Raw genomic sequence first — 26,628 nt, forward strand, 5'->3', positions numbered from 1 at the left:
TTCAATACAATAATGTTAATCTAATTTGGAATAAGGCAAACAACGAGAAAAGTGAAGCGATGTGAATACTTAGTTGATTCAACGATAGCGGTGTAACAAAAAAAACGTAAAATTGTTTTTCATTTAAAACGTGTAAAATGCAACCAAACCGCGTTGAATTGATCTACTTTAAAATGTATCAAGATACATATTAAATCTAGATATATCTATCTCTATACAGAGGAAATGACAAGTCCATTCGGACGTATGGAAAAAAAAAAAAAGTAATCGCATCATACCCTCTCAAACTGAGCTATACCGAATCGAATCATTCCCCTTTCAAATCTAACAGTCCTTGAATCGTTTCAAACCCCACATATCGAAAACCGTATCAACTCAAAGAACTCAAAGGTATCTTAATGCCTTAGAAAAAAATAGTTTAGAGCAAGAAAAATAAGTTCAAGTGTGTGTAAAAATGCATTGCCCTCAGTGGTGTGCAGGACACGCACATTCAGCGATTTGGTGGAAGACCGAGGGACCCACAATTGTTTTATGGTCTGATTCCTGAAAGAAAGAAAGAAAGAAATAAAAAGTAAAAAAAAACTAAGCAGTGCCTTTCCAAGTGGGCATTTCCAAGGGTCCGCAGTCTCTGCCAACTCTACCAAACAAACCCCCCCCAAAAAAAGGGAATTTTGATATTTGTCTCTGAAGCTGCTCTGTAAGAGTATACAGGTTGCGTTCCTTTTATTGCGTCGCACAGGGATGAGCACCTGACCTTGAGAAATCATCAGCAATCCCGACGCTTTAATGTTCATTTCACACACCATTACATTCCAATGGATTTAAAACCCCGGACGACCATCGCGACGCTTGTTACGATCAACACTGTGACATCCATAATGTGCGGCAGTCAAAGTGCTTGCAACGCGATGGCCGGCCCAAATGCCTGCCGCCGCCGTAATAACAGATGGGATGAGGGACGGGCGGGCCACTTGCGATGTGATGATGTCACCGTTTTCGACCGTGTGGGTTTGAGCAGGTAACGCAAGCAGCTCCTAATAAACAATAGAATTACTGAGGCTGCAAAAATCGAATGTGGCACTCGATCGTATAGCTTTCGGGTCTATGTGACACACTGAACTGAACAATTATCCACCAATTAGCGACGAGCAGTGGACACTAGCAACAGAAAAACTGCTACTGTACTGTTATTTTATATTGACACGCAAACAACATGGCGCTGTTTTCAAGATAGACGCGGATTAATAAAACTCTTTAAAGATAGGAAACAGGCGAGAATAAAGGGCGAGTGTGGATGTTTGCAAGGCTAGTGGAAGTTATAGCACATTCATGACTGTTCGCTGGCTCTCCGCAACAGGAACTCTCCACGCTTAGCTTTTTTGCCACAGAGGCATAGGAAATTAAAAAGAAAGTTATTGTTGCCTGTGATAACAGTCTTCTTAAAATAATCGCAGACGTCATTTTTTTCAGATTTTTCAGGAAACACCCTAAAAATTAACCATTTGAATCATGAGGAGATGATTTAGGCCCCCCAAAAATGTTGGGGGAAAAAAAAATAACGTAGGCAATTATTTTAAGAAGGTGACGATTTTCTACATTGCAATGCTGTTCACCTAGTGGCCGATTTGTGAAGTGACATCGCTAGGTGTGCCTTATAGATTTATTTATTTATTTATTATTTATGTCTCTTATGCTTACAACAATGAAGATATTAATTACAGGAAGAAAATGTTATTGATTTACAATACTTTATTGTATTATATATATATATATATATATATATATATATATATATATGAATTATTGTATATACAATTACTTTATTTGTTTAATTTAACGAGAGAGAAAAATCAGCAAAAATCAGCCAATTTTTTTGGGCTGGTTGGGGCAGAATGTTTTAATTTCATTATTGCTGTCTTATTTTGTGATGTCCTAATGTGGTGGTGGAAAAATTGCTGATATTTGAACTACTTATTACCTTCTTAGCTCTAAGCCAGGGGTGCTCAAATTCGGTCCTCGAGAGTCCCTATCCAGCCAGTTTTCCATGTATCCCTCTTGCAGCACAGCTGAATCTAATGATCAGCTAATCAGCAAGATTTGCAGAAGCCTGATAACGATCCTGATTATGAATCAGGTGTGTTAGTGGAGAATTTTTTGGGGAAAACTGGCTGGATAGGGGCTCTCCAGGAGCGAACTTGAGCACCCCTGCTCTAAGCCAATTAAAAGCTCCGATATACAACTGTGACATATAACGAATATTTGTCATCTCTACATCAGTGAGCGTGAGTCACTTTCTAGCCACTGACAACTTATGCTAAACTGGGAAAATATTTGGGCTGAAACATTCAAAAAATAACTCTTATGGCATTTAGGGGTACACATAGCAGTATATTCTTAGTTGTCATGAAGATTATTCAGGATAAAAACGTTTCTCCTATAAAGAACATTTGAGAACCACTTGTTTGGATAAGGCTAAGTGCCCCAACCAAATTTCGTGGAAATAGCCCTACGTGTAATCCCGCTCACTAAAAAAACAAAAACATTCAAAACGTGATGTCCTTGGGGAAAGTAATAATAATCAAACAAAATGCACTCCTACAATCCTATTTATGCAGTTGGCGGCCCCCGCACACATGCACGCGCAATTAAATGCGCCGTCTCCCATGCATAAACACCTTTTTCTGTGGCTTTGACAGGCTGCTCCACCCGCCAGTTTAAAATGCACGGCTGCATCGCTCCTAATGTGCCCAAAGAGCATGCAGCTCTAATCTAATTAGACTGTCAGTCAGCAGAGTGTTCAGCCAAAAGGGAAATTAGGAAGGCACAAAAATCAAAAAACAAGAAGAATCTTCTCGCGAGGTTGAGGCGTATCGAGTCGCCCCCCCGCACACCCCCTCCCCCCATGGCTTCTCCGCCCGTCCTCCGCCTCTCTGAGATTTCTCTTTAATGGTTTCACAGTCGCCCCTGCTGGGATTCATTACCTGGCCTAATTATAAAGGCAAATGAAATCAGCTCCAATACATTATTAATAGAGGGGCGCTATTAGGATTCCTCTGCGCTATTTGCAACAATATGATATATTCCGACTGTTTTCATGCCTGATTGGAGTCGCGTGCTGATAAGCGAAAAAAAGAAGAAGGTAAATTAGTGTTGCTGGTTGGGAGGAAAGGGTGAGGCAGGTAGCCGGACAGATGAGGGAAATTAAAGGCCATGAGCAAGCTAAGTTAACTCATGTTCACTTTTTTTTATTTTTTTTTATGAATTTTTACTAGCAAAGTAACATAATCCATCCATCCATTTTCTTAACCGCTTATTTCTCACAAGGGTGGCGAGGGTGCTGGAGCCTATCCCAGCTGGCTTCGGGCAATAGACGGGGGTACACCCTGAACTGCCAGCCAATCGCAGAGCACAAAGTAACATAATAATATACTAAAATAATTCTAATAAAAAGCATTAACTAAGTCACTGCCATTGACGACTATAGACGTCAAAAATTCATGTGAACTATTTCTATTCGGTTAACATTTTTTTCATTTCATTTTTTTATAAAAACCTAGATTTTTTTACTGTACATTCATAACATATATAAAATTATCATGCGATTAATTACGATTAAATGCCCCTTATTTAGATTTTATTTTTCTAAATTAGGCCCGTCAGGCGATTCTTTTTTTAAAATTGTAATTAATCACATGACTTCACTTGTTAACTAACGATTGATCACAAATTTTATATATGTTCTAAATTTACAGTAAAACATTTTTTCTAGGTTTTCATACTCTTGTTAGCAAAAGTGGAAGAAAAATTTAAACTAATAGAAATAGTTCAAATTAATTTTTGACGTCTAAAGCCAATGTCAATGGCAATGAATGAGTTAAATAACAATAAATAGAGGTTGTTCCTGCTATGCACGTGTTGGCCTCTTAGAGGCAGTGTAGTGCCATACATGCATGGAGTATACACTTAATGGAATAAGAAGAGTAGAAAAACTCCTCGAGCTCAATGCTAATTTCCTGTTAGCATGTCAATGTGATTTTACATTGACTATATCGTTAACAGCAGCGATGTTTTAAAACGAAGCATGTCTAATATTGAAATATACAAAAAGTGTAAGTATATCTGTTGTGCGTTTCATTTTGCAGTCAACTCCAACTGGGGTGTCATTAAACACTTTAAAACACACACAGGGACGGCAGAGTCCCATAACGTTGTATGCTTGCTACGCAAAAGGCATGCTGCATTCGGGGAACTTTGAAAACGTTGGAACGTGCATGCACACCTCACCATTCGGCAAATGGATAGTGTTTCTTTGATTATAATGTTTTAAAGATCAAGGGAAGCCAAAATCAATTCATTGCCCAGCCCTATTTAAAGAAATTGTGCTAGAGAGACATTTATTTTATATAGTTTTACCCTCCTACACGTTCAATACATTTAGACGTGTAAAAAAATAAAATACCCTTAAAAAAACACAACTATTTGAAAAAAAAAAAAAATGGAAGCATATAACAAAATAGTGATTCTCTCAGTCTCGGTGGTACTTTGAAAGCTACGTTTATTTTTGGTACTGGTATGCAAAATACTCTACTGCGTCTGTATGCATGCATGTGCCTTTAAGAGAAAGAAGAAGGTGAAGGAGCTGCGGGAAACTTGAATTGCCTGTTGGATAGGACAGTATGTCCACCACTTTGCCAAGTCTATTATAGCTTTTAAAATAATTATAGACTCTTTCATTAGGTGGCAGAAGTTTCAACTAACATGCATTTTCACCCGTTCCCATTCATACGACATAATTATAGCGTCCTCTTCAATTAAAAAGGCCCAGATTTCACCCTGATTAAGTTAATTGTGAATAAATTGAGATGAGATCATCATTATTTCATACAGTCATACTTTTGTGGCAATTTTTTTTTTTGGTGGTGTGCCGTGAAGGTGGGAAGGCTCCCGCTTAAATGGTTTGTGGTAGCACTAGACAACTATTGACGCCATGCTGGATTGCAGTTTTGTGAACCGGACTCTTTTTGTGAGCCAGGCAGGCATCAAATCTCCCCACCGCTGCTGGCGAAAGAAGCGGCAAGGGAAGGTCGAAGCCCAGCGCAGTCACCCTAACGCCGCAGCATCAGAGGCTAAGCAAGCGTGAATTGATATTAAATAAAATGCAAAAAAATACAAAAAGGACTTTGCAAGAAAGTGGCGCTCATTATTATTCGTTTGAAATCAGTTAAAGCTTTTTCTCAAACATCCCCCCTGGAGGCACAAGGGGGTTAAAAATCCATTTGGGGGAAGTGTAGCATGACAGCAAACCCGTCTCCCTGGAGACGGAGGATATGACAGCAGGGAAGGTGGATCTGCTACATACGTACTTGCGTGTGCGCGGGGGTATTTGAGTGTTTACAAATTTGAGAGTCATCGGTGCATGTGAGGATCAGAAACAGATACGGACAAATACGCAAACCTCTGCAACATTGTGTGTGCGTGTGTGTGTGTTATTTTTTAGATTTTGAGAGAAGATCTGCGGCTTTAAAGGTCAGCAAAAGTATGCTAAGTTGAACAGAGAGGCTCTTAAATAATATAAATGTATTATTATATTATTATTATTATTATTATTTATTTATTTACGTCACGTTTGGTTGGAAAACAGTCCAAACAATCGCAACTGTTAAACCTGTTTTACTGTTACGATCAGAAATCCTTATGATACTAAAAGACGATGATCTGCATTAAGTGGGGAAATCTGATTTGACATCTTTGTATTTTTCCAGCAGTCTGCAAGCCCTGTGGCACCCTTCTGCCTCCACAGGTGAGGTTTGGTACTGCATGAGCTGTGTTGGTCATATAGAGTTGAGAGCAAGAGTAAGAACGCACTTGACAAATTTTCCCCTCGTCTTATGTTGGTTCTCCCATTTGATAGATCGGTTGAGATGTTACAAATCTTTATTATTATTATTTTTTTAAGTATAAATAAAAAAATTAAAAAAACAAAAAAAAGAGATGTTACAAATCTGTATGTGTGTACCCGGCTTTGCGTTTAACCGGAGAGAACGTAACGGGAAGATACACCAGTAAGAGCACGATATACTGTACACATGTTGCCCGAAAAAGAAACCGGAAGAGAAGGGAAGGTCGTCCAGGGAAGAGAGGAAAAAAAGAGAGGTCGTGTCCTACTTTACCGTCACTCCGTCTTGCCACTCGTGATCCTTCTGAAGCTGCTCTGCCTCATTGGCCAGTTTCTGGAAGGAAACACAAAATCAGCAGTGAGTGTCACAAGTCAACAGGGCTTTGATTGGTTATTATAAGCGTGTCCAGTCCGAGGCACAGTCGGTTAAACCTCCTCGTTTGTGTCTCAGGATGGGCAGCAATAATGTCCCTGGGTCAATTTGACTCCAGGCTTGTTTAATCACCCAAATGTGTCAGTAATGGGAATAAAAATGCTGCCAACCACTGCTTATATTATTAATTCAGTTATTAACCATTGCGAAGAACCACTTTCTTTTTTTGATGTTGCTTATACTAGCCTACAGTGAACCCCTGCAAAAGCAAATAGCTCTGAGTAATGGAGGCTCACTCAATTTTTGTGGAAAACTGAGGATCGGTTTAAAAAAAAAAATGCAAATAGGCAAATTCATGAATGACGAACCCGCAAATGAGGTAAATGCAGAAATTATTATTATTTTTTTATTTCATTTTTTCTTTAGAGCTCAGTATTGTTCATTTGGTAATTTTGCCGATTTGACATGTCATCATCATTGCTCTCTTTTTTATTTATTTATTTTATTATTATTTTTTATTTTGTATGTTGGTGAGTATGTGCATGTGCATGTGCATGTGTATGTGTGTGTGTGTGTGTGCATGTGTGCGTGCGTGTGAGTGTGTACTCATTAAACCCATTAAAAATCTCATACCGTTCACCTAAACTGAATACTTCAAAATCCAGAAATGCAGAAATTATTAATTCCTAATAGTCATTTCCACCATAATTCATTGAAAAATTGTTAGAATTATATTGTTTCTTTATTGTTAAATCATTTTCCAGTAGTGGGCGTGTCATTAAACCACTCGTCATTTGCTAACTGCTGGCCCGCCAGTCTGTCATTATTTCGTGCAGGCCCAGTCCGTCAGTCTTCATCCTTAAACTAACCCTCGAATTTGCTTTTTTGTTTCGTGACGGTTCGGGTCACGGCTGAAAATCTTCCATCAACGCTTAATCCATCAGCGTTTCAAAGTTTCCGTCAGTCGAAACAGGAGTTCGCCAGTGACGGACTGGCGATGAGACGGTGTCACCTCTGCAATTTTCCATACACATTACCATTTTATATTTCCCTTCATCTAGAAATGTTAAAAATCAAATAGCTCCCTTTTTCTGAGGTATCTCTACCTATGGCCCCTAGGGGGTGATCTTGAGCCTGGTGGCCAAAGCTGACCAACTTAAACAAAAAAACAAAAACAAAACAACAACAAATCACAATGAAAGACTGTGTGGAATAAAGCAAAGAGAGAAACCTAAGAGTATTAACATCTGTTAAGAGAGATTTTGGAGTATGAAAGTGAAGATCTGTCTTTATTCGCAGTAAAAAACGGATGAATAAATACTAAAAGTACCCCTTCTTACAAATGTCCTCTTCGTACTTTGCTGTACTGCTATTTAATTTGTCTTTCAAAATCACCTGAGCGAGCCCTTTAACTAAAGATTGCATTCTTGTCCTAATGGGAACATCGTCGAGTGAATCAACAAAATGAGGATCTAATTAGTGCATTGAAATTATTAACCCGGGAGCCTATAAGCAAAAACTGTGAGTGTGTGTGTGTGTGTGTGTGTGTGTGTGTGTGTGTGTGTGTGTGTGTGTGTGTGTGCTTGTAAAGTGGCTCATTGATGTTAACGAGGCAACCACAATGAAACATTACATTGTTCAATATGAGGAAAATGCAAACGAGTTCATTGCATTCTGTTCGTAACCTCACACGAAACTGTTGTCAATCGAGGACACCCTGTGCAATATTCCTCAACTTGAGGTAACCTTGAAATAACGACGGTATATTTACGACAAGGCCTCTATCCTTTTTTTTTTTTTTTTTTACCAACCCCTGTCAGGATCTACGATCGAGCTTCCCTTTCATCTTTTTTCGATTCTGCCTTTTTCCAACAGCGACAATCTCTTATCGGCACTCTGTCTATTACTCGAAAAATACCCCCCCCCCCCCCCCCTCCCAATCGCCCAATTCGGCCATTATTCCTCTAGGACCCTGTCTTATCCCCGGCATTTTAATGCAGTCTGGCTGCTCCCAAACAGCCATGCGTCTTCGGCGTCGGCCCAGATGGATGGGCAAGACAAACAGCCAATGAATCAGAGTGAGAGATGCGGGAAGGAGTTGTCTGAGCCCCTGCTGGTGGCAGGAACCCAAGCAGCTTAGACGACTGGATGAGCGTGGTTCGATCAGCACCAATAGAAAAGCTCCCAACGAAAGGCCCGCACAACGCTCGCCACCAGGAGAGCTGACCTCACAACTTAAGTGCCTGATTGTTATACCGCCGTCGTCCATCGACGACGTATGACGGCGCGATTTGTCAGCGAGCCTTCCGGCAAGGTCAAGGAACATAAACACGATGGTAATGGATGGCGACGTCCGTCCACAAGGTCTGCGCACAACGTATGTGAGCTACAGCCCGCAGTCAAACGCATTTCATTGATTGATGGTCGCCGACATTAATTTCATTCGGGTCATATTCAGAAACAGAGCAAAATTTGCATGAAAAATATGCACTCAAAAATAATGGTGGCTCGCTAGCCACCGATTGGCAGAAAATTGGAATGGAACTGACCACTTTCTCATTTGAGGTCATCTATTAGTTCATCATTTCCCAACATACAAATGTCACAAAAGTATACAGTGAACTCCTGATTATTCGGAATTCAGCATTCACATGAATCCACTTAACTCTTTGACTGCCATAAACGTTATAAAACGTTTAGCATAAACCTAGGGAAGGGCGCCGAGGACGTTAAAAGACGTCCCCTATGTTTTTTTTTTTTTTTTTTCAAAAACGGGTGCAGGAAAGCCTTGGGCAGCTGTGCTGAAAGTATCAGGCAGATCTGATTAGTCAAAGACTCGTTTTGGCCCCTAGAGGGCAGCGATGACTCTCTTTGCACAAGGTTGGATGGGCCGCCCACCGTGGGCGTCAGTAGAAGACGTGAGGCGGAGCTAGAGTGTTGAGGAGACAATGGCTGATCCAAGCCACAATGGCTTGACCAAGCAACCGGTTACAAGCAGCTCAGCTTGAGCATTTTTTTCAAAGACGGAAAGCATCAATCAATACTAAAAAGCGCATTGATGTCAACGATGATGATGACAACGAGCTCTACGCCAAAGTTGGAAGCTTTGGCGTGACTGTTATGAACACGTAGTAAGCCTCACGGCTAAGCGCGGCTAGCGCGGCTAGCGCTGCTAAGGCCGGAAAACGCGCACAATAGCCGGCCGGGTACTTCTACACAATCGGACATTCGATCGGGCGATGGAGAGTTGGCATCGACCAATGCAGATTGATGATGATGATGAAGATGACTCCGAGCTCTACGCCAACGTGACTGTTATGAACACGTAGTAAGCCCCACCGGCAAAGCGCGGCTAGCGCGGCTAGCGCTGCTAAGGCCGGAAAACGCGGAGCTGCACAAGCGGACATTCGATCGGACAATGAAGAGTACCCCGAGTCCAATGCATATTCATCGGAGGAGCGGGTACAGTCTGATCACGGAGAAGACACTGTTTCTGGACTACGATGCCACCATGAATGGAGTGGATAAAATGGATCAGAACATCTCCTACCAACCCGGTATAGCAACTGAAGGACACGGGGAAGCGAGACGTAACACCACCGTAACGTAACCGTAGCATGATCCTGATATTAGACTTGATGACACACTGCAGTATATACTTGCTATTCCCCGGAAAAAAACGGCCGGCAAGAAAGTGGCGCACGCGAAGAGGCAATCTGTTGTGCAAATGCTGTTGCGTCTCTTTGCACGCAGGAGAGTGTTACAAAAAGAAAAACTGTCGTTGAAACATCCACATATTTGTAAATAGCACCACAGTTGCACACATTTGTAAATAGTTTGCCAAATTGTTGTCAAATTGTTACACTGTTGAATGTAAATAAACGTATTTTGCTATCAAAAAACACTTTTTCATTCTTGGTGGTAGTGTTTTATAGAAGTAAAGCACTATTTAGGTGTTTGTGGCATCATTCATGGACAAAAAGAAGTGTCAAATTCACTAGAATGCATGAAATAATATCGCTTCACTAAAAGCTTGATTTCTCCGTATTTTGGTCCAACACAGGCGAAATTGGGTCAAACTAACCATTTTCTATTGTTGATTACTAAAGAACGGAATAAGGTAGAAACAAACTCTTTTTTTCTGATGAAAGATGAAAGTCCAATCTTTCATTTGGTAGTACGTGTGTTTCCATAGTCCAAACAGAACATTTTCTGTGGACCTTGAAAATCAGTCAAAATGCTTAAATCGGCTGGCACTGGCGGCATCCCTTTTCTGAAAACGTCTGGCAGTCAAAGAGTTAAGAAACTGTCTTGGAGTGAGCCGGGATCCACTGTACAGTGGTACCTTGACTTACAAGCTTACATCTCGTGGCGGCATATTTGAAGAATGCTCAATTCTTGGTTTGCCACACAAACCAAATAACAGTAAACATGGGGGTAACTTTCTTAACGAGGACCCTCGTACCTGTTTACTACGGCAGCATAGAACTGCCAATGTGGAGTAAACATTTTTGACTGGCGTATTTACGAGTATTTACGAGTTATGTTTGAGCGTACTTGCAAATACGTGCAAACATATTCCCGAGTACATTCCAACGTACTTGTAGGCTAAATGCTACAAACATAGCATATTTTCTCAATATTCCACAGAGTATACAATTGTAATTGCAAGTTGGGCATGCGCAAGTGAAACAAAGACACTTTTTTGGCCCATATTATACCAATACGTTCGCAAATTAAGGAACAACATTTATGATTTATTATTATGTCAGCAGTCATTTCTTTTGGCGTAATACCATGTGGCATTAGGGGAAATGATGCAATGTTTGTAGCATTTAGCGTACAAGTACGTTCGAACGTACTCGCGTGTTTTTTTACGTTAAAAAAATACTCGCGAGTACATTCCAACGTACTGTATGTACTTGTTGGCTAAATGCTACAAACATAGCATATTTTCCCATATTTGCCATGAGGTATTACTTGCATATGTTTGTAGCATTTAGCCTACAAGTTTGTAAAATACGTTCAAATGTATTTGCGAGTACGTTTGAACACTTGCCATTAAAAAATATTTACCCCATATTGGCAGTTCCATGTTTCCATATACCGCAAGCCCGTTGATGCAACAAGACATTTAAACCTGAACTAATGGGACCCTCTTGTTTGGAGCTAAATCCAATATGCCTCCTCTGCTTAAAAACGACATCACGACTATAAAACATAACATCATTAATAAAACCATCATTGATTGACAGAACAATGGCTTTTCGACAAAGTCCTTAACGGCCAATATATCAATTTGTCGCGCCCGCGTTGGAAGTAATGACCCCCCCCCCCCCCAAAAAAAATCCAAAGATGTGTGTTGACGTCTCAGCTGTCATAAAAATCCCGCCGGTGAAAGGTTGAGTTGCCTCGCTGTGAAATCACAGAGCGGGAAGATGAAGGTGAAGCTCAGCATGAGGCGATTATAATCTTTAATATTCATTACGGTTGTGTTTGCTCTGGTCCGGAGGGGAGAGGTTCGTTCACTCAAAGTCTTTCTCGGCGAATGACAGCCCACCAGGGACAGGTGGCGTCATGCTGCGCTAAGCGTCAACTTGACACCGGACCACCTGCGTGATTGCAGCGGTCCGTGAGGCCCTTCCATTGAAGCGTTAGCTTATAAAGAGCACTCCACACCGCACACTGCCTGCCGCCTGCGTTATCCAGACGGACACTCTGGCAAAACAGCTCCCCTCCGTGTGTGTTTGAGCCAGAGGGCACTTGAGGGTACAAAAACGCGGTCTGTACGTGATTGCGGCCTTGAATGCGGCCACTCGACGCGTTCCAAATGACCCGGTTGGCTTTTGTTGCCGGACCGACGGCACATCGGGGCCGAAGAAACTGCGGAATGACTCTGCTGAGGCCGCTCGTAATGATGTGTTGAGGGAAGGGCACGGCTAAAATGTTCACTGATTGGCTGATGTGATCCGTCCCAATCAAAGGAGTGAGCCCGGGGACTCTTGAGCACATATTATCCATGCAGTATACAATTTGCTATGGCTGCAGACTACCATTAAAGCTGTTGTAGAAAAGACCGTCCATGTTGACGAAACTCTCGGACCGTAATTCGCTTCACTATTCACAAATGTATGTATTCTTTCAAGCTATTCTCATCGACATGCTCAAAAACGGACTTGGCGGTTGTAGTGCTTTTTGTGAACAAAATGGCACCAAAAGCCCCGTCGGTGATGAGCTTCGTAGCTTGGAATGATATTAAACTGTTTTGAGAATCATAGTTTGTGGTAAAACTTTGAATATGAACTATTAAAAATATTTTGGGAGTGTCATTAACTCATTCACTCCCAGCCATTTTCACTGAAGCAACCCTGTTTGCTCCCGGCTGTTTTACTGGATTTTGCAAGGCCCACAGAATATTGTGTTCTATTACTATAAAAAAAACTTGGAACCTACCAAAAGAAAGATTAAAGTCTCTTTCATCAGGAAAAAAAGTAAATATCTATCTGTTTCCATTTTGCAGTGGGGAAAAGAGCCTTTTTGCAACATGGCCCTGGTTGATCTCTTACACTCAACTGCCACCTGCTGGCCGTTTTTTGTAATAACTATCATTGCTTTAAGCATTCTCTTCAGTTGAGAGGCTGCAACAAAGCCTTCTTCTCTAGCATAACCCAACCCCATAAAAAAAACTGATTATTGTATAATAAAACTTGTAATTGTTCTTAAAAAGTCCAGAGGTTCTAGATCATTTGGGCTACAACATTCAGGAACCTACGGAAATTAGAGCCGCAGTTGAAATGTTTTAATTCCAATTTAAGACCTTTTTTTTTTTTTTTATAGTTTAGCATTCAGTTAAACCACACTTAAGCCTGTTTTACTACCGCTTCTCCTCACTCTTGCCGCCTCTCCTCTCCTGCTAGATGACGACGAGTGAATCTGATGCTGTTGCTCTTCGGATTCCGCATCCACCGACCGGGCGGGCCACTTCCCACATCACATTGTGCTTGCTGTCTTCGTTCTTTGTTATTGTTATTGTTACATATCTGTCCGTGCTTCAATATATCACAGCGAGATTGATAAGCACTTGAAATGGCACATTGTCAAATCTTTAATGGCACTTTTTCCATCTTCATTTATGGCAGGAAATAATGCAACGTCTTATATGAGTGCACTTGTTCCGCATAAGTGGGCTTTGTACGGGTCATTTTTAGTAATGGCACATTTTATTATTTCTGTCTCTCAAATGGCGCTCTATAACAAAAGACAACTATGGAGCCACAAAAAGCTTGATTTCATTGTGCTGTTACTGTTTAAGACAGCATTGTTTCTAAAGAGACTGGCTTAGATTATTATTTTTTTTTTTGGGTATGTCTGGGTGTTGAATGAAGAGCATGACTTAAAAACTGCCAAAATATCTGAAAAGGCGTAAGGATGGCCAATATCTGCAAATGAATTGCACATCTGTAACGACAAACTTCATACAAGTGGATGGCAAATGTGATGTGATTTGTTCTGGATGAAATGATGTTGCAGATATCTGAAAGGACAATTAGGGATAGCAATTACGTGAATAAGTCCTGACTGATTAATTGGACGGCTGTTTTAATCAGTCGATATTAGCCTCTTTTTTTTTTAAACATTAACACTCGTACTGTCACAGATAACGCATTAACTAATTAATTAATCATGTATTAACGCAGATTAATCACACTATTAATTTTGACTTTAGCCTGACAGCGGATGGTTACGTTAAAGGTAGCACAGGTTATGTTTGAGCAATTAAAATAACTACATGCATTAAAGTAAAGCATTTCATAAATGTTTGCATATGACATTCAGAATATTTGTTCATGTCAAACTACTCGGGTCCTTTTTTTAATGCAAGTAATTAACTGATTAGAAAAAGAGGAGGATGAGCGTGTGCAGTGGACATTTTTTTTTTTGTGAAGACGTCCTGATAACATGTCAAAAAAATTAACACATAACCGTTGCTCTTTAAATTTGGCGGGCAAAAACTGTTGAGAAAAAGTCTTTTTAATTAAGCGATTAATCGGGATTAATCAAAATTCTAAAATGTGATTAATTTGATTGAATTTTTTTTAATCTTTGACAGCTCTAATTACAATATATGACAAAGATAATGAATGACTTACAAACACCCCCCCCCCCCAAAAAAAATACAATAAAAATAAAATAACCCCCCCATAATTGGGCAATTTTTGCCTATTTGTGTCTCTGTTTTAAACAAATATTAAAGGACAAAATATTGTAAAACAGTCCTGCCTGTAATTTATATATTTATTGTTGGGGTAAGCATTAAAGGACCCAAAAAAGTTATTTTATTGATTATATATTAGGAATGGCTGAGTATCGATACCAAGTATCGGTATTGCCCCCCCCCCCCCAACAAAAAATGGTATCGAACATCCCTTTCATATATCGTTTAAAAAAGTGGCAATTGTTGTTTTTGACCAGGCGAAATTAAATCAGAGATCTCTCTTCGTTCTAGCTGTAGCTGTTAAATGTTAAGAAGGTACCGTCTGAAATCAAGGACACCCGCGTAACATATTTAAGTCATCACAGTTTAAACACTTGCACATCAAGCAGGGCTGTTCCTCTGGTACCATGGCGAGAAGCTGCCACGTTACATGCTGACGCACTAAGCCACTTGGAATAATTAGCTGTGTCAGGTCTGCGCTGAAAGTGCAGCAGACATGATACATATCAGGCCAGTATTGCTTCCGTGATATTTGAGGAGACGCAAGGGGCATCATCAGCGGGCATGAATACGCGCGCCGGGGCCGATGACAAATGCGTGCCGTATTCAAATGTCAGCGCGGTGTCACAGCCCGAGGGGGTTCGGCCGGCTCGGTGCGGTTTAGCGCCGCGCAGCGGTCGGTGGCTCCATGAGGGGGCAGCAGACTGAGTCGCGGCAGCCGCTGGAGTGAGAGCGGTCGGCTCTAAGCTCTTCATTCTGTCTCCTCCACTCGGCTGGGATTAAGGCCAATCATAGAAATCACTGAGTCAGAACCGTTCCTCAATAACAGATGGAGGGACTTTCCACTTCAGAATTTTAAAACCCTCACAGGCTAACTCACTTTCGCGTCGCACCCTCGCCCTCCCGCTACCTCCCTCCTCTCCTCCTTTTCGACGCCCCTGCATCCATACCTTTCGTTTCTTCCCTCGCTCTGTCCTCTTTATCTCTCCCCCTGGATGGGCGCTTTTATCCTGCCCATCATATGCCATTTCTTTCCATCAGTTTCACTTAAGTGACCTCAAACTTTCCCCCTCGTACATCCAACAACTGTCAAGGCAACTTCAAAAAACGACTATAATTGACTTCAAATCGTGCGGAAGTCAAATTTAGTGCACATTTTTGTATAATTTCAATCAGCGCAACGGCGGCCAAAAACTCAAGTTCACATTTAGGTCAGTGCTGAGAAGCAATGAAGCACAAATATTCTCTTACTCTACTGTAGGTTTTTGTATTTTACTTCAGTATTGACTTTTCTGGCTACTTTTTACTTTTACACTTTTCTCACTGAATCATATAGACCACAGGTAGGCAACAAATGCTAACCAAACCAACATTAAGTGCAAGAATTCATTTTGTGCAAATAAACTCCCTCAAAATTGTTATATTATTCAGGTAATATGTTTGTCCTGGATGTTATTCCAAATACACCCCAAAAAATAGTAGGACTACTCACATTGTAGTATAGAGCAGTACAGGATATTACAACTTGCCAACCCGTGCATTTACATATTTTTTCCCAATATTTTTTTCTTTTGGGGATTTTTTTGGGGGGGTCCATTTATTTTAATTAATTAAATTAATTAATAATTTGCATGCTTTTTTTTTTTTTTTTTTTTTTTACAGGAACCTACCTATTTTTTAATTTATGAATGTTTAACAATGAGAATGTTTAAACAAGAGAGAAATGTGAGAAAATATAAATGCCTCGATTAGAAAAGTGTATAAATTGTGCGTTAGGGGTTTTAGAGCCTTTAAACATTTATAATAAATGTCAAACATAAAGCTAACTACTTTGCGGATTTCATTTATTGCGTTTTTTTTTTTTTACCTAACTGAATTGCCAAATGTAATTTTTACTTTTGTACTTCAGAATCTTTACTTAGTTTATTCTTTTCAACTTGTCAAATCAGTTTGTTTTCTAGCACAAGCACAAGTATCTATACTTGTACTAAAGTGCACACTTGCCACCTCTGCAGGTCACAAGCAAATACTGGTTGTCAACAGCGTTGAAGTCCATAATGAGGAGCAATAATGATGCTTAATTCCAGGTCCCTGCTCGGTAGACAGGCAGCTGGGTATTGTCGTGGTATTAGCCAACTGTGTGCGTTGGATGGGTGGGAGACCCCAGCTTTGTTCTGCTCTCCAAAGCCCGCCTGTGGCAGGCCCCGTAAGTGGGGGCCGGCGAGTCTGCCGCCATTGTAGCATGTGCCGAGATAATCCCTTTGTTTCGCCACGTAATCTTCCTCTTCCACCACGGAAATGTTAGCACACTTCTTCGACGTTTCCCCAAAAAAGGGTCCCACAACCGTGCTCGGCTGTTTCCACGGAGACCAGATCAGGATGATGCAAAACCGTCATCAACCCGCAGACGGGGAGAATTTGCCGTCTTTTCAGCAGAACAAAAATCCAGCACCAAGCTTTTCTTCACGCCACACTTTCCCACAAAACTCCATATTGCTACAGGAGATTGCCAGCATTGTGATCAGGCTTCAACTCCACCAAACAGGCAGCTGTAATTACTTTTGAACAATATCGTCTCCCCGAAGACACCAAGCTTCTATACAAAAGGCTTGGAAAATAATCACCTCCGATCATTAGCCCCTTCAGTGCAGTCTACTTTCGTGTTTATTATGAGGATTAATCGAATATATACCGACTGCTGAAGTGCACCTGCATCTCATCAATTAAAATGCCTGAAAAATGTGAAATAACATAATTCCACCCATTCTATAATAAAATATCTGTTCAAAAGGAAACAAAAGAATTCAATTCAATCTAATAATATTCTCATGTCATGTTCATTCTGTAAATAAGAAACAAAAAAAATAAAGAGTGTTAAATTAATACAGGCAAAATTATTGATGCAGCAAGTTAAATATATATCCATGAAAAATAGAATGGATATTCACTTGGGAGTATTTCATTCTCAACAAAACAACAAAAATAATGCATTAAAATGTTGGCCTTCACATATAGTGCTCAGTAATAGACAAAAGCAGATGTCAAAAGCGAGTGTAATCACAACTTAAGTAAAGCTAATTTTCCGTTATGTCTTAAAATTGTTTAATTACATGGTTGACGATAAAATGATGAATTTGGAAAATGTTGGCTTACCTGAAATAAAGCATGCTCTTTTTTTCGGTTTTAAATTAGCAACAATATTTTTCCATTATGTCTTAAAATTGTTAAATTACATGGTTGACGATAAAAGGATGAATTTGGAAAATGTTGGCTTACCTGAAATAAAGCATGCTCTTTTTTTCGGTTTTAAATTAGCAACAATATTTTTCCATTATGTCTTAAAATTGTTAAATTACATGGTTGACGATAAAATGATGAATTTGGAAAATGTTGGCTTACCTGAAATAAAGCATGCTCTTTTTTTCGGTTTTAAATTAGCAACAATATTTTTCCATTATGTCTTAAAATTGTTAAATGACATGGTTGACGATAAAAGGATGAATTTGGACAATGTTGAATTACTTGGAATAAAGCATTTTCACTGTTCAAAAGAAAACAAAAGAACAATATTTTTCCATTATGTCTTAAAATTGTTAAATTACATGGTTGACGATAAAAGGATGAATTTGGAAAATGTTGGCTTAACTGGAATAAAGCATGCTCTTTTTTTCGGTTTTAAATTAGCAACAATATTTTTTCATTATGTCTTAAAATTGTTAAATGACATGGTTGACGATAAAAGGATGAATTTGGACAATGTTGAATTACTTGGAATAAAGCATTTTCACTTTTTTTCCGTTTTAAAATAGCAGTTCTAAAGACTGCAAAGACAAAACAACTGTATCAACAAAAAAATGTGTTTGGATTATATTATGTTTGATTCAAAAATGTTGCTGCCATCAATATCATTTAACATCAATGAAAGCTACCATAATGAAAACAAATTGTTAAGTGGAAGTATCACTGACTGTCAGACTCACCTAAGCAGGGTGAAATTTGTTGTCTGCGTTTGACCCATCCCCTGATTTATAGTCCTTGGTATGACCTGGCCGGGGATCAAACCTACAAACTCCCCGTCTCAGTGTGGACACACCACGAGGCCATTGAGCTGGTTGGAAACCAGATCTCCTAACAGTGAGGCAAATGTACTAACCACTAGTCCACAACGCAGATTAACAACAATTTGAGGGGAAAAAAAGAAAAAAAAGTTTAGCCCAAGGCAAGAGCAGACAGACCCGTAAGCATCCGAATGTGCATCTGCGCACGGTCCAGCAGGGGGCGGCGGGTGAGGATGAGGCGCCCGGTGACTGGAGGGAGCGTCTGGTTGAGTTCACCGTCAGTATTTGACAGATCATCATAAACATGCCTCAAACGGCTGCCCGCTCGCTCCCCAAAGTTATTAGCATCGACCAGACATCAGAGCGAGTGAGCGAGCGAGACGCAAAGCGCCCCGAGGGCGCCCTTTTCCTAAAAATAACAATACCGTTGGAGATGTTAGCGTCTCTTGGGCGTCCCCGTGAGGCTTCAACCTTGGAGGCGACCCACAAGGAGGAAATTGCATAGCGGCGGTGTTGAATTTGCAAGAGGTGCAAATGAATCAGGTAGAGAGAAAGCACATGACCGCTCCGTTAGCCGGTGCATCTGCTAACAGGTTGCTTGAGTGACCTGACCATTTTTTTTTCACCGACTGTGGGGGTGGGCGGTGGGGGTGGATTGGAGCCAAAGCGGCATCAAGATGCAGGGCATATGTCTCCTTGATCAGAGGTGACAGGCATACACATTCAGACGCACGCGCGCACAAAACCAAACGAGATGAAAGTTGACGCATGTCCTCTATTTATTGGCCCCACAGTTCAATTATCTGCTATTTGTGTAACAAAAAGTCTGATTATGCAGATTATTCCACATGAATAAAACAATGGCAGGGGCTAAAAGTCCTTGACAAGGAAGTCACAAAAAGACTGTTGCTTTCTGCCAGGGTTCGAGTTCAAGTATATATGTATATTATATATCTATAACGTATCCCTTTTAAGAAGTAATAACCTCCTGCAGGTCGACCAACGTCTCGGGCTCCTAATGTTCAAGCAGACTAGAGAATAAATAGGGAGTTTACGATACTTTCTTTACTGGAGCTCGGCCGTGCTCTCTTGATTCGATTAACGCATTCAAACCAAAACCACGTATAAATACGTTTGTTAATACTTTCACACTCCCAAAAACGTATTTATATGTTTTTTTATGCTAGAGCATACAGAAGGCTTTGATACAGCTTCTGACATGAATAGATCGCTTAAAGCAATGGTAGTTATTATAAAAAAATGGCCAGCAGGTGGCAGCAGAGTATAAAAGATCAGTCGCAACAAGCTTTTTCCCAGTGTTTTCAACAGGTTTGTGAATAATGAGGAAACTCAGCTATATTCTAATATGGAAACATATATAAATATACTTTTTTTTTCCTGATAAAAGAAGAGACTCTAATCTTTCTTTTGGTAGGTTCCATGTTTTTATAGCAATAGAACACAATATTCTGTGGGCCTCGCAAAATCAGTCAAAATCCAGTAAAACAGCCGCGAGTTTCTCTGCCTGTGACTTGGGCAGGAAGGCTGGGTGAAGATCGGCAACCGCAAATGATGCTGACGTGTGTGCTATATGAGGCAGTCTCCAAAATCTTAAGATGAATGTGATCAATTGGAGTCTAGCAAAAAATAGACGGTAAAAAGTGTGGTATAAGTTAGCAAAGCATGCCATCAATTAAACCATACAATTGTGACGTTGTGCTCACAAACACGCAAGCGTGCCTAGCACAGAAGCAGAATTTGTGTTTGTTTTTCCAAATCCAAATAGTATCCGTTCCCTGATGACTCTTTCGTCATGGATGTCAGAGTTTTATGATGAAGGGAACAAAACATTTACCATGACGGCGACTTTGTCAAGGCCGGCGCCAGTTCCATTTTTTACGGAAATAAATGTACGGCAGACGCTGCCCGGAAGGGAGTCGCGCTGTCGAAAGACATATGGCACATTATTGCTGTCACTCTACAGGACCGAGTGTGCTGTTTATAGCCAGGGTGCCGAGTTTATGGCCCCCTTTAAATCCTGCCCACCTCTCCATATTCCTTCTATTGGAGCATCTTGGCCTGCTTCTGTCTCTTTGCTCTTCTACCTAAGTAGCTCCATGACCCGCACAGCTATCATACCCCCCCCCCCTCCCCCCGCCACCGCCGACCCGTGGGTGCCACAGCCACCCCTTGTCATATCTGTCATAGGCGTTCAGTTGCTGGTCTTGCTCTGGGCTTCAAATTTAATTTGCTTTCAATCTGCTGTAATTGCTTTGAGAGACATCCACGTCGACAGTCAAAAGGTTCTGGGTTCTGGGAGTTTGTATGTTCTCTCCAGAGTACACATTTCTTGACAATAATATATTGCATGTGACCTCACTAGTGTAAATATGACATTCTGATTCATATTATATTTATATATGAGTTATGTAGCAAAATCCATCCATTTTCATCCATCTCAAGGGGCGGCCATTTTGCCACTTGCTGTCGACTGAAGATGACATCACAGTTGCTCAAGGGCTCAGGCAACCGCACGAATCACAAGCTCACCTGTTTTCTGAAGCTGAGCTGTGATTGGTTGTTACCTGAGACCTGAGCAACTGTGATGTCATTTTCACTCGACAGCAAGTGGCAAAATGGCCGCCTTCTGATATTGATAAAAACTGCTGGATTTTGCAGCTTAACTTCTATTTCACTAACGCAATATTAACCAAAATACCGTATTTAGACTAGTGGGGCTGCATAGAACATATTATTGTCAAGATGTTGACTTCCCTTTTAAAAAGCTGACTTTACCATACCATAGAAAGTTTTCTAAACTTGTGATTGGGACCCAAAATGATGAGATGAGGTTGGTGGTAGCCACAGTAAAGTAAAAAGCAAAAAAAAAAAGAAGCACACATTTATTTTTCCGAGAGCTTTTGATTAATGTTTTTTTTATGTGATAAATACATGTCTGCTGTGCTATGTTCCAAGCATACAGATCAGCTCAGTTTCCACTTCTTCACCAGATATCCTTTTTTCATTATTCCAGTCCGAGAAATGACAGGATTAGTTGTGGCGGTTTTTAAACATCCGATTGTTATCGTCCTCTCCTGGGTGAACAATTAATCCCTCTCACTTGCCTTTCGTCTTATCAACCCTCCAACTCCCCCGTTCGGGCTTCCGCTGGCCTCCATTCCTCCACTACGCCCCCCCCCCCCCCCTTCACGGCCTACCCCTTCCCAGAGGACATCTTTATTCACAGAAACGGAGCTAAGCGTCCTGGTATTTATACACCAGCAAGTTCCTCGCCGGGGAATATGAAATCATATCGTGATGTGTTCCGTGTAAGCGCTCATTGCTGTTCTTACATGTTTACATTTCACAATTCATGTGGTATCTGGGATCGACTCCAACTCAGTCATGACCCTTGCGAGAAGAGGCGGTATTGAAAACGGAGAGATGGACGGGTCGTGATTTGATTTTTTTTTGAGTGCACAGACAATAAAGACGACGCTTTAATGGTTCCAACGTAATATCAATCCGACCAAAAGGCTTTGGCTTCAGACTGTTCCGATGAGTGCTTTTACAATTTTTACTACTTCTGTAGGCTGCTTTTCCATTTGATGTCGGTATTTGGACACCCGCTTCCGGCACAGCACGGCTCGTCCACGCTTAAATGCAGAGATAGAGAGCGAAATTGTCGTGTTCCGGGATGAACTCGATTGAATTACAAAAATAAAAAAATGGCCTGGCAGTGAGCACCATTGTAAGAGTTGTAAAATGGTGTGCTTAACACCACGGGCGGTGATATATCATACTATTGGAAGAAAGCGATGTGGAGGATTTATGCTGACCATACAAATTGTAATACTGCTAACGAGATCTGCAGCCCAGGGGCATATAAGGCCGTGGTCTTAAATCAGACTCATGAGGCTGAAAGTATTCACAAAATCCAACGATTCATGCAGAGAGACGATTCGGGGGAGTACTCGGATTACGACGGTACTCAACATATTGAAGTTACGGATGGCGTACGATCGGCTAGTTTGCCAAGTGGTGTAAGAATACATCGTCGCACGCCAAGTTACGATGGTTTTTACCATTTTTCATGGAATTGTTTTAAATGTACCAGTTCAGGGTGTACCCCGCCTACTGCCCGAAGCCAGCTGGGATAGGCTCCAGCAACCCCCGCGACCCTTGTGAGGACAAGCGGTACAGAAAATGGATGGATGGATGGATGTTTTAAATGTATGGCCGAGATGCATTTTTCTCACAAATATTTACTGAAATTATGATTTTATAAGTGGGTTAGAAATTTCAAAAATGTCATGTCATTTTAAGAAAAAATGCTATATTGGGATATTTACAGTAAGTCTTTCTTTAAAAATGGTCATGTTTTTTTGGGATACAATTTTATGTGTTTGTGCTTGGTATCGTGTCGGTGAGTACCCGTACTGGTATTTGTCTGGAAGAAAACTTGAAACCATAAATATATCACAAACTATGACCCCAAAACAGTTTGATATAACATCATTTTACAACACTACCTTTGAAAAAAGACGTCTTACAGATGATGTGATTTAAAAAATAAATAAATGCAGTGCAAGTGTGCGCAATGTCCACTTCACAATATACAAAAATAAATTGTCAAGCAACATCTGAGTTTTTCAATACCCACTCAGCGGATAGAAAATGGACTCAAGAACCCAAGCAAAATCTAAGAACAGTTGTGGTCTATCACTCCCACTTAGTTTCCTTGACACCACACTTACTACTTTCCTATGAGCCAGGGCTTTGGTGCCGTTTTGGGGCATTTTAGGGAGCTACAAAATTAAGCTCCAATTCCAGAGACATTAAAGTAAGTAAGTGAGTTTTTTAGTGAATAGCCGAGGATAGATTCCCCCCCCCCCCCCCAAAAAAAACCCAAACAAACGCAAATAGGCTGGGGTAACGGATTACAGGCCTGAATATTAATAACTGTAACTATGACACAAAACAATACAAAGTGATAGATAAGAGGATGTAAAAAGCCAAACTGGGTGACGATGTGCGAGCGCGACAGAGGGCGAGGTGGGCAGGCGAGCGACAAAAAAAAGTGTAACCTTGACAGAGAGCATCTTCTGACAAGCATCTGCCTCCTATAATAATTTGGAAATAATCTCCATCCACAAAAGCCCAGCAGTCTGGCAGAGTAAATGCTCTGTGCCTGATCGATGGCTGCGATTCGGCCAGCTGCCGCTCGCCGCGCGCGCGGGCCCCGGCATCGATCTTGCGCCTTCGCTCGCTCTCTCTCTCTCTCTCTCCGTCTCGCGCAGGAAGAAGGGGAGGGAAAACGTCGGGAGGAAGTCAACCTCAGGCATATAAAACGCTTTAAAAGGTGGGATTGCATGCATGACATGGCTAAAATTGATCCGAGCTGTGCGATGTCATTTGCGGATGTGCATCGGGCGGCAACATACTCGAGCACAAGTGCTTTAACAGCGTTAACTGCCAATGTGCAATCACCCAGGGCGATTAATTGACTTCTAAATTGTCGGCCATTAACACTAACACTTGGTTCAGCTTTAGGTAATCGTTTTCATTCGGCTGTAGAGGTTTCATGAATGTAAGCGTTTTGGAGATAATGACGAAAACATACGTATTTCCATTTTACTTTGCTACCTAAAAATTGGTAAATTGTTGACCATTTTTACAGGGCATTCCCTTGGATTCTAACAATATTATACAGAAAAGATGGCTTCTTTTAAAGTGAGCTTTTTTTTGTTTTTGCATTTCAAATGAGGCAAGGAAGAAATAAATAGAGACAAACATGAAGAGAAATACCGCCGCGACGACAGACGAGGTCTTTGAAGGTCAGTATTTAACAGTCTCTTTACTGTCTCACTAAAGCGCACACCACCCACCACCCCCGAACCCAACGCCGCCTAGAGGCAAGCTCCTATCTACCGCCCCTCTTTCCTCTTCCATCATGCACCTTTTTTTCCTGTCACTCATCCCGCAGCCCGTGCCCCATGGTCACCATGGCTGACAGCTGCCGTAGGTCTTCAAACACAAGCTAAATTAAACGGGTGATTACCGAGCAAACAGGCCTCCTTGCCATATAGTCGGCAGCCATCTGTCATTCGTGTGGGGGGGGGGGGGGGGTAGAGCCAAGGTAAGCGGGCATTGAACCGTGCCTTCTCTCGGGCCGCTAATTCATTGGCCTGTAAGGAAAAACTCCTGCCAATCATGAAAAGCGTTTGGCCATTATGTTATGAGAGTCTGACAGAGTTATGACGGGCTGTCAAAGCTCGTGACAGTGGGGAGGGAAAAGAGGGATGAGGAGGAAGGGTGCGAAAAAAAAACCAGGTCAAGAAGGCAAAGCTGGTTATCTCACGATCATCAAACACCAACGCATGCCAACACACAACTCACGGGAGACGCACAAAATAAAATGCACTTCATTTGACATTTGTCTTTAAAATTTTGAATACATGTCTAGCTCGGTGCTTCTCAATTCTTTTTTGTCACGCCCCCCCCCAGGAAAAATAAAATATTCTCCCCAACCCTCCGCCGCAACTCTAAATAGTATAATTTATCTTTAAAATTGTCAAAAGTACACCTCGGCATTGGAGCTAATACTCACTGTGCACACTCTTGTCAATGAGCACGCCACTGCCACCTACTGTTGTGCATGTGCAATTACACTTTACTCTCGCAATATGTTGCTCTGGGTCGCACCTACCCAGGGATGAGGAGCATTGAAGGAGTAGATTGAAACTCTGAAACTTTCCCCCTCATAACTATCAACAATGATTTTAAACATAAATATACATTTTTAACACTAAATATATAAATCTCTAAAGGTATGTACATTTTTAAATGATCGCTTCTAGGACACTTCATGGGAAATCGCAATTTCCCATCACTGATGAGCTACTTTCACCATGTTGGTGATCCTTGCTCTAGACCAGGGGTCTGCAACCTGCGGCTCTGAAGCCACATGTGGCTCGTTAGTCCCTCCCTTGTGGCTCCCTGTTGATCTCTAAAAAAATTAGTAGAGATGAATATTTTTTACATTCATTAATTTTTTTTAGATAAAATATTATTTAAATAAATTAATGATTCCGATTTTTTTTAAATGAATAATTAAATATTCATAAAATGTCAGAGTCCAAATTTTTTAGTTGTCAGAAATTACCATAAAATGTCCACGAAATTGCCAAAAATGTCAGAGATTTGAATGAAAAAGGTAGAAAATAAAAAAATGTCCCAAAAAAAGAAGAAATCCCACAAATTACCATAAAATGTAGACAAAATAGCCAGAAAAAAAGGTAAGAAACATTTTTTTTTTAAGGGCAGAAAAGAGAATATTTAAAACTATAAATGCCCAAAAACAAAAGGAGAAATCCTGAAAATTACCATTAACTGTCCACAAAAATTGCCCAAATTTTTTTAAAAATATATGAAAAATGAAGTAAAAATTAGGGGGGGTTTGGAATCCAAAAACGGAAGACGAAAGGTAGAAACAAATGAATGTCTTCATATTGGATGCTGCATATTTTTCTATTCCGGTGCATCTCTGATGAGCTCTTGGGCTCGCAAGTACTGTACATTAGACCAACACTAACACACAGTTTCCTTCATCACAATCTTCAAATGTTTTACGGCTCCAGACAGATTTTTTGTTATTTATTTGGCCTAAAAGGGCTCTTTTGACAGGAATGGTTCCTGACCCCTGCTCTAGACAATAACATTTACTACGAAATCCCGTTTGCTCGTGCCAATTTTGAATCGAGACTGAGACCAGGCAAGCAACACGCGAAATGATTTTTCTGTGTGTATGGCATGCATACAACCGAGTATTTTTCTGGAACATCGTCACCCTTTCAATGAAAATACTTAATCTAACAGATAGTGGAATGTTCCTTGTGGGTACACACACACACACACACACACACACACAAACCCAGTATTTTTCCGCCAGCACAAAATACAGGTCCACACCACAACTGATATGGGACCAAGCAACAAGGCGAGACAGACTCCTAAACAGATTCCACGCAGGGCGCAAACACAACAGAGGGGAAGTGACAGCGCGGTGCAAACCAATGGAAAGAAA

General features: G+C 40.9%; 1 protein-coding gene across 3 annotated transcripts in view; it reads right to left on the reverse strand.

Annotated features, from left to right (window-relative positions):
• Positions 1-26,628, reverse strand: part of cacna2d2a (calcium channel, voltage-dependent, alpha 2/delta subunit 2a) — a 157,496-nt gene that overhangs the window by 74,656 nt on the left and 56,212 nt on the right. For all 3 annotated transcript variants that reach the window (XM_086087194.1, XM_086087193.1, XM_086087195.1), the window contains exon 4: positions 6,171-6,230. In XM_086087194.1, the coding sequence (XP_085943320.1) occupies positions 6,171-6,230 (60 nt within the window). The remainder of the gene's footprint in view (positions 1-6,170; positions 6,231-26,628) is intronic.

The sequence above is a fragment of the Leptonotus elevatus genome, chromosome 10, assembly GCF_054856555.1.
Source record: "Leptonotus elevatus isolate MCC_2025b chromosome 10, RoL_Lele_1.0, whole genome shotgun sequence".
Classification (NCBI taxonomy): domain Eukaryota; kingdom Metazoa; phylum Chordata; class Actinopteri; order Syngnathiformes; family Syngnathidae; genus Leptonotus; species Leptonotus elevatus.